Here is a 13,875-nt window from a genome sequence, read left to right as displayed (position 1 = left end):
AGTAATCTATCTCATTTTCTCCATCTTTAAAATGGGGATATAATAACTCACTCTTTTCATCACAGATATGTTGTTATTAGGCTAAAAAAATACTTTACACTATTGACATTACCCATGTTCAAATGTCACACTTAAAGCACACAGTGACATGCTTTTATCAATAAAAAACTCACCTGAACCTTAACTTCCTGGTGGCTGAGCAGAGGAACCAAATGAGGGACTATTCCAGAGTCTATTACCATCTGTATCTGTTCGTTGCCAGCATCAGTAAGGTAAGAGAGGGCCCAGACCGTATCTACCAATATCTAATGAATAAAAAGAATTCAAATAGTCTTTGAATATTTTCTCATTTCAAAAATTCTTAACCATATGGACTAACCTATGATTGTTCTACTATCTTCTTTCTTCCCTTTTCTCTCACCTAAATTCACTGGAATCAATCTTCTCTATTATATTAAGCATTGTCATCTATGAACGTCTATATCAAGTGTGTGCATCTTATCTTCTAGCCATATTTAGGATATTTAGGTTAATTATGATCTTGCTCACAGATTGGTATCCACTCTTAACTCACAAAGATACAAACACACTACATAGCACATAAAATATGAGAAAAAGACATTCTCTTTCCCGAATGCTCAGATTGAGGGATACTAGGTCCAAGGACATTGTGATAAACGCATGTAGTTGGAAAGAGTATATGTATCCAACATACAAGGTGGTTCAAAGCATCTGGGCTAGGTGAATATATTCAAGGTGTTCTTGCATCAATACCATGTTGGTAGGTCTAAAGCCAATACTCCAGTATTAGGATTATAGTACTTTCATCTTTTCCAACCAGTATGCTTTGCCTTATAAAACCAGAGGCAACTTCCCAAATAGGAATCTCCCACAGCTGCAGATCAAGACATTAAAAGCAACCATAGGTCAACTTGTGAGATCTATAATCAAAAAACATGTTCTAGTTTAAAAAAAAAAAAACAACAACAAACAAAAAACCCCCAAAAAACCAACCAACCAAGCAAAACTATAATTTACATCAGGTGCCAAAAGTACTTAAAAAAAAAAAGCCTCTGTAATTAACTTATAATGATTATATTTCAAAGTGCAACAGGCCATTGTGTTTCTTCTTTCTTTGTATGTGAAGTCCTAATTAGAAGTTATGGCCAAAACGAAGAATGACAAACAACTGTTAAACTGCTAAATAATACAATTACTGACAAAGACACAGTATTAAATAATTGTGCCTGAAACTTTTACTTCCGAAAGCTTTTCTGGAATATGAACTCTGTGTCAAAAGACAAACCAGAGAAGTCTGAAATCTTTAAATTCTAAATCAATGATATGTTTAAAACATCCAAGAAGCTCCTAGAAGAAAATAGCACTTTGCCATTTTTCCTTTCAGAAATTCAAGAAAGCACTATGGATATTTTTAACGTAAAAAGAAGACACCAAATGAAAAATTCACACACATAAAGTGGTATCAAAATATGTGAGACAACTAAATTTCAACTTACAAAAGTAACTTTTTTTTTTGCCAAAATTTGCTGACATAGGCAAAAAAACTTCAAGTTACTTTGTGCATGACTGTATGTAAAATCCAGATATATTTTTTAAAAAGGCCCAATACTAAACATGTCATTAGTATGCTCACATCAAAATCATAATTTAAATCAGACCTGATCTCATATGTACTTTTTGTGTCAGCAAAGTCTATGATAAGTTTACTAATTACAACCAGAGTGTAATTTCAATGTTTCACTTATGGTTTGTGGAAGCAGTTTCGTTATTTTATTTTTTTTATTTCTTTGATGGCCTGATTTAAGAACTTGCTCCTAAGTGTTAACCTAAGAAGATTTCATTTTTAGTAAACATTATTGTTTAGTAAACAATATTACTAATGCTACTAAAAAAGAACAATGCAAACTGGCTTGAGAAATTCAAGATATATCAAGAGCAAGAAAAACAGTTACAATCTCAAATGGATTGGGGTAAACAAGTGGAAAGAACACAATACATCTCTGAATAAGGTCAACCAAGATGTCTAGTTTTCCAGAAGAGTTGTAAACTTTGAGATTAATCTTTCTTTGGAAATCTTTTAATAAAAGTAAAATACAAAAAACTAATTTAATCAAAGAATTTGTGAGCCATGGCCGCTGAGCCTGCGCATCCAGAGCCTGTGCTCCGCAATGGGAGAGGCCAAAACAGTGAGAGGCCCGCATACCGCAAAAAAAAAAAAAAAAAAAAAAAAGAATTTGGCTATAATAAGCCAAAACCAAAATTTGTTTTTGCTTGTTTGTTTTTTAAACACCCTAGACTATCTGGAGCTAGAAAAAATATCTTTAGGACAAAGATCATGTTCATCTAATGAATAAATCAAGCACATTATGTCACTGCTTGATGTAGTATAATTCTAACTTTAATTTGCTCCATATCTTTACAGAGATCCTGGCAAAAGGGTATTAATACCCTAGAAACTGTGAAGGAATGAAGCAGCTTGTCAGACAGTGATCATACCAAACTGTGTTTTTAAAGAACTACACAAGGTTCTGATTGTTACTATGAGTTTTATCCATGTGATTTTCTTTTACCCATTATATTCCTAGCTCTTCTAATACAATAAAGGCTAGACTGAATTTATAAGCAGTTATGGCAGTTTCCCACTCATTCATACTTCCTGAGTTGCTTTCTCCTTTGCTCTCTGTGTTAGTATGAGTAGGATATATTTATTATGTTTAAAATCTAGTCTGCACTGATTTGTTTCCTTTTTGTTTGTACACTCAATTATCTCTACACCAAGTGAAGCCATTACCAAAGTCATTATAAATGAATTAATAGAGTAAAAATGAAATTAAAGAGCAACTGATATTCATGGTTTGGTGTAAGAATGGTATATGAATACAAACCCATGCATAAAGGCACAAATATTTCTCTTTTTTACCTTTCGAAAAATAATACCACTAGGTGTAAGTGTTCTCTCAATGGCCAGCTGTCAAAATGAGCTTTCATAAGAAGCTCATGAACAATCAAAGATAAAATCTTAGTGAGAGAGATTACTAACTGGCAACTTTAAGAACTTCCAATGCCAGTTTTCACAACACTAATATATAATATATGCACATACATTACTGCCCAGACCAAAATAAAAGGCTTGATTTCTTCACTGAAATTTCATACTGTGATATGGGTAAACACAGAGAAAATATAAATACCAAACTATGTATTGCAGCTCCTGAAATGAAAACATTTGATAGAGTGCACTGACATAATGTCATTTTCTCCCCTGTGTCATAGGGATAAGCCCTAACCATATATACATATAAAAATATATGACGGGAAGCATTTACTCACATTTACGTCTGTGTGATGAATTAAAACACAAAGAGCTGGAAGAATCTGAAGAGAGAAATATATAGATTTTAAAATATACACAGATAAAAATATACACATAATGGTATCTACTTTACTTTAAAGGAAAACAAAAATACTTGTTACCTCCTGAATGGTTTCCATTGGGGGGGGTGGGTCTTTGTGGCGACATAAGTTGACCATAACCCAAGTAACATTTCTTAAGAATGTTATAGGAATAGATGGACTTATGAAGGAAAGTAAAGGTTTCACAACTCCAAGACTTATGACATAATCTCTACACTGTGGCCCATCACCTGTAGGAAGAAGGATTTATTAATTCAATACAATAAGCAACTCAGAAAACGTAAAGCACTGGGTTCAATATGCTACTTCCTGTATTTGAACCAAGTACACTATTTTGTTTTATGTGAAAGTTTTAGACAATAATAACCTAGTTCTTTGAGCCAAGAGAAGCAAGATAAGGTACTAAGATTTTTTTGCACATTATTCATGTATTCAGGTTTATATGCTGTTCACCCTAAAATGTTTTTATGCCATCTAAAATGTTTTTATGCCATCTAAAAGCCTCAGTAAGGCTTTAAAGTACTTTGTGAACACAGAATTCTTGCTTTTTCTCTTCTCTCTCAATGGTACTCTAAGTTTAAGAAACTTTCACGTTATAAAAAGAGATATATTGAAATACCATTACAGAGAAAATATTTGTAGAATTTATACTGATGATCTAATATCAAAGCATAGAGAGTATTAACTATAAATTACTCTATACACTTAGAAACTATGTCTCAAAAAGGCAGGGGAGAGGGAACCAATACCCCTAGATCAGTGGTTCCCATAGTGATTTTGGGGCCCTATTCCAAATCTGTTGAAACAGAAACTCTGTGGGTCCAGGATTCTGTTTTAACAAGCCCTTAATATAATTTTGATAACAGGCTAGAGTTTGAGAATCACTGCCCCAGAGAAAAGTGCCAAATTTAATTTCCTCTATCTAGAGTATCACTATAATTTGTAGTATGAAAGCCACACTGAAGTATTACATTCCGTAAGTGAAAACACTTTGCCCTGCACTGTGGTATCTGAAGATAAAATGCTTGTTCTTTTTGCAACCATGTATTCTAATTAATTCTAAAATGTCACTGGAATTAAAAGCCAAAGATCAAGATGTTGTACTAATAGTTCTAAATCTACAATTTGGTATAAAAGTGAGAGACTCTGGATATACAAACGATAGCATTCCTAACAGTAATATACCATATGCCAAGAACAGTTTATAGGGAAATTCTCCCATTTGAAAACTCGCAATTGTGGAGCACTAACCATACCTTACCTTCCATCTTGGCCCCCAAAAGGGTAATAAAGAGGAGGTATATCAGAGCAAAACTGATTACTTCTATGCAAAAATAAAAAAATCTGTGGCAAAAGTAACTTTTAACATCATGGTACACAATACAGTTCAGACTGCAGATTTTTTCCATTCTCCACTGGAGGATAGATTTTTGAATTTTTGAGTTTGGGTGAAGTTAGGTTGTAGTTAAAAAACAAATTCTTGAAATACTGGAATTGTCTTTAATTATTCTTCCTACAATTATTTATCAGAAAAAACCTGAAGGTATGGCAATCACGGTGGTCAACATTTAATGAGACTGCCTATAAGGTACAGATACCACATGTATGATGATGACCTCATGATGACAGTGGATAACATTACTATACTTCATTGCACTAAAATCCACAAGAGATATAAAAAATTTCAATTTAGATTCTTCTCAGAACTGCTATTACAGAGAAAAATTTTGGTTTATGTTTTGCCTCCTCCTTTTTTCTTAATATTTCCTAGGATAGTAAGAGAGTTGAGGAATAAAATGGACCAACATAATAAAGGAGAAAGAGGAAAATACCTAAATCACATACATATTTCATAATTATTCAAATAATTAAGAGCTGACTATATACAAAGAGATATACTGGTATCACAAGCAACAAAAATGTTCATTCTGTTTACTATGGGTTTATACTTAAACAGCTGTAATTTCTGTAAACTAGTTCATAAAAACTAGTACTAAAAAAGGCAAATTGCTTTTTCTTTTCAACTACTAGTAGTCATTTTTATTACACAGTACATGATAACAATGATTGTTGGACTAGTATTACAAGTTTTAGACAAACCTATGATATTTCCCAATGCCCACACTGCTTGCTCACAGACATTTTGATGGGGTGAATGGAGAAGCCTCAGGAAAAGTGGAACAGCATCTGAAGGAGGAAAACATAAGCTATCATTTAAATTTGAAGATACTGTTATATATCAATTATATTTCAATAAAATTGAAAGGAAAAAGGTTGAAAACACTATAATCTAAACCAAAAATCAAACTTGTTTCTTTGCTGAAATCCCAAAAGAAAGAAACCTATCAAAAATATATTTAAGGGCTTCCCTGGTGGCGTAGTGGTTGAGAGTCCGCCTGCCGACACAGGGGACATGGGTTCGTGCCCCGGTCTGGGAAGATCCCACATGCCACGGAGCGGCTGGGCCCGTGAGCCATGGCCGCTGAGTCTGCGCGTCCAGAGCCTGTGCTCCGCAACGGGAGAGGCCACAGCAGTGAGAGGCCCGCGTACAGCAAAAAAAAAAAAAAAATATATATATATACACATATATATATATATATATTTAAAATATATCTTCATTAAATGATTTTCATTAGAATAATGGTAGTGGAAAATTTCCAGCTAGCAGACTATTCATCATCAAAGTGACAGTTTTAACACACAGACAAATGTCAAATTAAGCTGATAAAATTTCATTCACAGTTAAAACCGGATTTAATTCCAATTTCAAGAAATTAATTCCTTATAGATTAGCATTAGCTTCAAATTTGAAAAAAACTTCAATTATTAAAATAACTTTTGAATATAGAAATTTAAAATAACATCATATGGGTCTTTAGCCAGGCCAGTGATTCCTGTGCCACGTGAGACCTTTTGAATCAGAAAATGATTCTGTTGCTTAACACAAGGAAAAACAAAGAGATGTTTAACAGAATAATACTGCACTGAACAAATGATTCTTCTATTTCTTTTCTTCCCTCTGATATTGCTCTGAAAAATGCTATTTGAGTACATGTAGCTCAATCATGCTTACTTATAGTAAAAAGTAATTCATTTATCCATTACTTTTGGTATATTAAGACAGACTAGCAGTGTTAAAACAAATTCTAAGCCTCTTTCTAATCTTTAAGGAACACAAAAGAGAAAAGAAGAGGGATTAAGACATTGTCTTGAGATCATAAAATTAACTGAACAGTCAACTATACAAAGCAAAACCAAAAAAACCAAACCCCAAAATCACCTGAACCCAAAATTAATCAGTTTTATTATAATTTAAGGAAATTATCTTTTCTATGTAATATTATAATACAAGTGTCTATATAATAAAATCCTCACTGGATAACACTTTTGTTCCCTTTCAAAATCTTGACAGTGCTTAAGATTTTAACAGGCTTATTAGACAAGTATACTGCTTACATATTTGAAGGGGATTCTGAAAGTACCTTCTTTAAAATTATTAATTTCTTTGTTTAGTAGAAGAATCAAATAGTACTTATGAAAATAATTCAAGTTATTACTTTCAATAATTATTTCCCACTTACATTTCTTGGAACATAAAAAACAACCAATCCTATAATAACAATGAAAAAAAAATTTCAAGCCATTCTCTAAAGTAGGACCACTTTATAAAAGAAGATTTCTTTAAAATGTATAATGGACATCTCATTAACAGTGTCCAACAGGTAGTATGGCAACAGGAAAAACACCTTTATTTCTCTAATGTCCTATAAACACAATAATGTAACTACTACTATAATTACAAAATGTTTTCAGATTTAGAATCAAATGAATTTTTGGAAATAGAAAATGTCAGTCAATGGGACAAGATGATCAAAGTAACATACCTGAGTTGGCCTATTTCAACTACCTTATTTGTTACTGAATTCAAAATACTTAATTACTTTATAGTATAAATAGCTCTATTCTTTTAGGAAAAGCATTGAGTTTAATTAACTTTTTTTTGAAAATCACAATTTTGTCTCTTAATAACCAACTTACTGGACTGAACTACTGCTTGAGTTTGTTCAGAGGTTCCAGACGCAATGTTTGTCAAAGCCCATGCAGCTTCAAACTGTAAAGAAGGACTACAAAAAACAAATAATTTTAAACAGCAGGAATTTCTACATTGGCCCAAATATCCACCAACCACTCCTCCCCCTAGCATTTTAAAAGTATTACATATTTTTATTCAAAAGATCTATGCACCCAGTACTTTTTTTTAAACTTCCAATGACTATTTAAAATATCTCTTCAGTATAAAAAGCATACAACCTCCTCAGGTGTCCTTATTTTTAGTAAGAACTCTTTATTAAGATACCTGCACATTATTACCCAAACAGTTTTCTCAAGTACCTATCTGGCTAAACTAGTTCTTGCCAATTTTCAAAGCTTAAAAGTTAAATATATCATTCGCAAGTTCCCGTTTGGTCTTTACTTTCCTCTCTTGGTGTAAACATTCCTTACACTGTTTTTTACTTTGGCTTCTCAACTCCACCTTATAGCCCCCTTTTTTTTTCTTTAAAGACCAAACTAACTACGAGAAAATCTTATCTTCTGCAAAGGATACATCCTAAATTATTTCTTAAAATAATGTACTTACTTGTCATCTCTTTCAAGACAATGGACTAAAATAGGCAATATTCCAGATTTTATTAAGTCATCAATTGGTGGATTTCGATCACTGGACAAAAGCTTCCTATAAGAGATATAAACATACCCCTTGTGAACTTAATGACATATAATTAAATTCAAATTCACATTTGATATATTACAATAAACTGAATATTTGGCACAAATACTCTCCCTGGAAGCTACTTTTTAAATTTACATAATGCAACCTTTTCTCTATTATAAATTAATTTATAAATTTACAGAGATTACTAATAATTAGGAAAAAATGGTAAGACATGAACCATTTTTTTTTAAGTTAGGACAAAAGCAGATAGGATGCTGGTACAAGTTTATAGCTGATACTAGTGTCCAGTTCTTCATCCTACTCTATATACCAAATCAAAGGTCATAAAAGCTCAACAACATTCTCATCTCAACAACTAAAGGAAATGAAATAAACACAGCAATACATAGGAAAATATCCAGAGAGATATTGGAGATACTAAGGTGAATAAGACAGACACATCCTTGCTCTCATGGAGCTTAGAGAGTAAAACAATACCTAGTGCCCATTTACACATATGGCAGACTGCAGTTTTAGCTGACAAATCCTAAATGTGGCCTAACACAACTCGTCACCCATCTGAATCCCCTGCACTACTATATGAAGACAATGTTTAAGCAACTTTAATCAGATTATTCCCCTATATAAACCAAGTGATGGCTGCTAATTTACTACCCTATCAGTGTAAACTCCTTGACTGAGTTTTTTATAACACTCCACAAACTAGCTCCATCTTATTTATCTACTAATCTTATTCTCTGTAATTCAACAACAGGTCAGTTGTCTGTCCGACCATTTCAGTCTAATTTCTAGGCCCTTCAAATCCTATTCCCCACACTTGGAATGCTCTCTTTTTTGCCTATTCAAACTCTACCTTTTCAAGTTAAATGTTTTCAAAATACCCTCTCTGAATTCCGAGAATATATACACGGCATATGGCTACATTCGCTGTTGAGCATCACTATTTTTAATATAGTTTTGCCTTCCCGATTAGGTTCTAAACTTCTTACAAAGCAAGAATTTTTCCACATGCTTCTTCACAGTATTTTCTGTAATAAATGGTACGATTCTTTGCACAACACAGGAAATAAACCCAGTCTTTCTTTTTCTTTTTTCTTTTTTTTGCGGTACACAGGCCTCTCACTGTTGTGGCCTCTCCCGTTGCAGAGCACAGGCTCCGGATGCGCAGGCTCAGTGGCCATGGCTCACGGGCCCAGCCGCTCCACGGCATGTGGGATCTTCCCAGACCGGGGCACGAACTCGTGTCCCCTGCATCGACAGGCAGACTCTCAACCACTGCGCCACCAGGGAAGCCCAACCCAGTCTTTCTTAATCAAGGTTTCAAATTTAATAAAAGAAATTATTTTTTATTACTTCACTGAGGACATTCTTAAAGAGAAATGTCCCTCTTTCTTTGTAAAATGGCGCATATAATATCTACAATGTATCATCAGTTTGGTGACACTGTCTTGCTCTGTGCTAAAGTGCCAGTAGTTTACCCACAGTTGCTTTTGCAACATCCATGTGAATGTTAACACAGTAAAAACAACAACAAAAAAGGCAAATAAAGTCTTATTATTATTGTGAAAATAATACCTCCTCAAGTTATCCCAGGCTCTCCTAGGGATCCACACACTATATTTTGAGATCCCCTGCCTTAGGGCTTTAATTATCTTACAGAACTCATGTTGAGAAGAGCTGCTCCAATACTATAATCAACTCTGACAATGGTGAGCATAATGTATCAATTTCTTAATCATTCTTCCTATTACATTAATTTGCCATTCTGAGATGTGAAAACTTCTGTGATTTTCTTCCTACATAGCAAAGTTCTCTCTAAGAAGTTCTTCTACCTGTGGTGGGCAACATTTAATTCTATAATTTCCGTATGTGTTCTAGGCCATTTAAAGTGAATATGCAAAAGTAAGAAAGTCTAATAAACATAAAAGGGACTCATGCACTAGATAAGATATTACATAAAACTGTGAAGTTTTTTTTTCACTTTAAAATTCTGTAACTAGAATCAATTTCTTGCTTAAGTGTTTCTTTCCTACAATTACAACATAGGGTGGTATTCTTTTATTTATAAAAAAACAAAGGGCTTCCCTGATGGTGCAGTGGTTAAGAATCCGCCTGCCAATGCAGGAGGCACGGGTTCGAGCCCTGGTCCAGGAAGATCTCACATGCTGCGGAGCAACTAAGCCCATGCGCCACAACTACTGAGCCTGTGCTCTAGAGCCCACGAGCCACAACTACTGAGCCCATGTGCCACAACTACTGAAGCCCACGCGCCCTAGAGCCTGTGCTCTGCAACAAGAGAAGCCACCGTGATGAGAAGCCTGAGCACTGCAATGAAGAGTAGCCCCTGCTCACCGCAACTAGAGAAAGCCCGCACACAGCAACAAAGACCCAATGCAGCCAAAAATAAATAAAATTAAAAAAAAAAGAAACCACTATATTGTACTATGATACAACCATGTCTTCCCTGAGCTATGTATTAATACAAATGTCTCAGTAAAAAGTTTTTGGTTTTCCCTTAAAATATGAGTGCATAGGTTTTATAACAATGTGCAAAAATAACTAAATATTCTTACACTGACTGAGAAGTGGGAGTCTCTGTAGCCCTAAATCTTAATGTGTACTTCCCTGTACACTGCTACAGTAAGCTTTAATTCAATTCATTGTTTGATCAATATGAGGACTGTGAGAAGAATTAGCTACCTGAGTAGGATTTGATGAATCTGAATTTTAATAAAATTAAATACCTATTAATCAGTAAAAGGTAAAAAGCTTTATAAATAATGTTTTTCTATTAGTCTATAGCAATACCCTGTCAAATCAACTTTTCCCTGGCATTTGTACCTATTAGCCACACTAAAGCCTCAATGTATTAGTGAGTTTAGAAAACTGCTAATTTTAATACTCTAAATCAGAGAATAATTTTGAAAATAAATTCAGTTGGTCTATGACTAATCTTTATTGTCATCAAAGTTAATATAAGAAACAGGACTACTATATAGTGAAAACCCAAAAGAGAACTCCTGTGTAAGTTACAAAATATGTCCTTAAAATTTAACTTACCTAGCAGCTTGAACTGCACTTAACTGAATTCCTTGGTTATCACTTGAAGCATTCTATAAAAAACAAAACAATTTTTGATGCAGATACACAGTAATTAGTTGTTAAGTCCAAGAAATACAAATGAAAAGGGGGGGAAACTCAACTTACTTGAACAATAGCTTCTAGAGAGGTATTTTGCTGGGAAAAAAGTTAGAGAAAACTAAGTTAAAAAAATCACCTTGTAATTCTATATTTATGTAAAAATTTTTCACTGGTATTTTTAAATTACCAGAATAACAATTACTTACCACTCTATAATCACCATCTATGTCAGAGTCTTCACAGATATCTTCATGTGGTACATTCCTTCTCTTTAAGAGATGTTCATCTCTTTTATTCTTTAAAAAAAAAAAAAACTTCAGTTAATTTTTAAAAAGCTAAATACTTTCATACGAAGGTTAGGCAGTCCTGTGCCTACAAAAAAACATGAAGTGACTTTTAAAAGTAAAATGCAAATGCAGAAAATTAAACCAAATTGTGAATTAAACACTTAAGCAACACTAATTTGAGCCCCAAACCCCAAATATTACATTTTTAATGAACCGTGAACAATGTAAAAATAAACTAAAAAACAAAATAATTTGATTTAAAAAGATAGTGTATAGTTTAAGCCAGAACCAAACATACATATTTATTTAAAAGTACTAAACCATTTTATACATCATCTGGGAGCTTCTCTTTATCACCTAAAAACAAAGTCAAAGCAAAAGTTGCGCAGTTCAAAATCAGACAGAAATCAACAATACCTTACAAAACTGAAGGGCCACTTGAATTTCACTAAAAATGTTTGTGACAAACTTAAAAATATATTCTCAACTAACCTACTTTAATACTTGAAAAGTTGATGAAATTTTTAAGTACCAAGTTCCTTTTATGGAGTAATTACTACTGTAAATAGCAGAACTATTTAGTATGACATATATTTTATATAAATCATTTAAAATTACAGAAGAAAAAATCATTTGATAATGTGTTTATCTCTATATTTGGATAGTGGACAAACTGTATCTTGTCAACTTCAATAGCTTGTCAAATTTAGTCAATCTTTCCATTTTCAAAAGAAAAAGAAATGCCAATTAAGCACCTGAGATTAATATACATTTGCTAATTTCTCTATATGCTGTAAGGTTGTTAGAATTATGCTTGAAAGGACCCAATATTAATCAGGCTCACCTTCCTTAATTCAACTACAACTTCATTTCGTTGTCTTCTCATAGTCTACAAGAAATTAAAGAAAATTATTTTTTAAAAAATCACCTCAAATTCCATCAGCCAGAGAAAACTGATATTAACATTTTGATGTACATCCCCTTATCTTTTCTTCTACTCATATATATACATAGTCATATTTTACTCATAATAAAGGTTATATTATATAGATGATTTCCTATCTTCATTTCATATTCACATTCTCAAATACTGAACATCACTGAAATTATTAATGGAGCTATAATATTGGATATATCATAAAAATTTTAAACTGTAACATAAGAATTATTAAAAACACAAAGGTACAAAGAATAAAAGAACCCATAATCTCACCCCCTATATGAACTTCCTATTTAAAAAGTAATATATATACAAGGTAATCTCACCCCCCATATGAACTCCCTATTTAAAAACTAATATATGTATAAGGTTAGTAAATGCAACTGCTTTAAACAAGGGGGGATGGGGGAAGGGGAGAGAACCTTCCTGCCCATTCACAGTTTCTTTCTCTAAAGGTAAACATTGTTAGATTTACTATGATTTTGACACACTTATCTACTTATTCTGATCTTCACCTTATTTTTGTTTATTTAATTAAAGATCTTAAAGATCTTCCATGGTGGTATAGGCAGATCTATTTCATTCTTCCTAAGAAGCACATTAATTATTCTACCACATACTGTAACCATTCTGTTTTTTAAAGTGTTTTTCTCATTTTAAAGTTACCTAACATAGAGGACTTCCCTGGTGGTGCAGTGGTTAAGAACCCACCTGACAATGCAGTGAACACGGGTTCGAGCCCTGGTCTGGGAAGATCCCACATGCCGTGGAACAACTAAGCCCGTGTGCCACAACTACTATGCCTGCATTCTAGAGCCCAGGTGCCACAACTACTGAAGCCTGTGAGCCTAGAGCCTGTGCTCCGCAACAAGAGAAGCCACCACAATGAAGAGTAGCCCTCGCTCGCTGCAACTAGAGAAAGCCCATTGCACTGGATATTAGATGAAACACATTTTGCAACAATAATCTGATTTTTATTGGTGGTGACAAAAATCACAGGTAACTTTAATAACTACTGAGGTTTATTGGCTACATTATTAACTGAAGGGAATACTGTTTCAGTTAGAAGTTAGTGAAAACAAAGATGTAATTAATTTTTTTCTAAGTTCCCAGGACCTCCTGAATTCCACCCATAGACTCCATGGGAATAAGGACTCAGCAAAGAACTCCTTTCTCCTTTTTAGAACTCCTTTCTAAAAAGTCAATCAGGTCATGTTACTCCCCTCTTCAAAACCATCCACTGGCTCTCCACTCTGGAGTAAATGCCCAGTCATTATAATGGCTTAAGTCTTCCCACCTCACCCCCTCACCCCACCCCCCATCCCCGGTTACCACCT

General features: G+C 33.6%; 1 protein-coding gene across 1 annotated transcript in view; it reads right to left on the bottom strand.

Annotated features, from left to right (window-relative positions):
• Positions 1-13,875, bottom strand: part of KPNA4 (karyopherin subunit alpha 4) — a 55,383-nt gene that overhangs the window by 16,724 nt on the left and 24,784 nt on the right. The window contains exons 2-11 of the mRNA XM_082839900.1: positions 12,443-12,487; positions 11,518-11,607; positions 11,378-11,407; positions 11,231-11,283; positions 8,075-8,170; positions 7,474-7,559; positions 5,536-5,622; positions 3,496-3,665; positions 3,352-3,396; positions 174-305 (exon numbers count right to left, since the gene is read on the bottom strand). Of these exons, the coding sequence (XP_082696026.1) occupies positions 174-305; positions 3,352-3,396; positions 3,496-3,665; positions 5,536-5,622; positions 7,474-7,559; positions 8,075-8,170; positions 11,231-11,283; positions 11,378-11,407; positions 11,518-11,607; positions 12,443-12,487 (834 nt within the window). The remainder of the gene's footprint in view (positions 1-173; positions 306-3,351; positions 3,397-3,495; positions 3,666-5,535; positions 5,623-7,473; positions 7,560-8,074; positions 8,171-11,230; positions 11,284-11,377; positions 11,408-11,517; positions 11,608-12,442; positions 12,488-13,875) is intronic.

This window comes from Leucopleurus acutus (genome assembly GCF_964270905.1).
Source record: "Leucopleurus acutus genome assembly, chromosome: 5".
NCBI lineage: Eukaryota > Metazoa > Chordata > Mammalia > Artiodactyla > Delphinidae > Leucopleurus > Leucopleurus acutus.
This window is presented reverse-complemented; position numbering and strand designations above follow the sequence as displayed.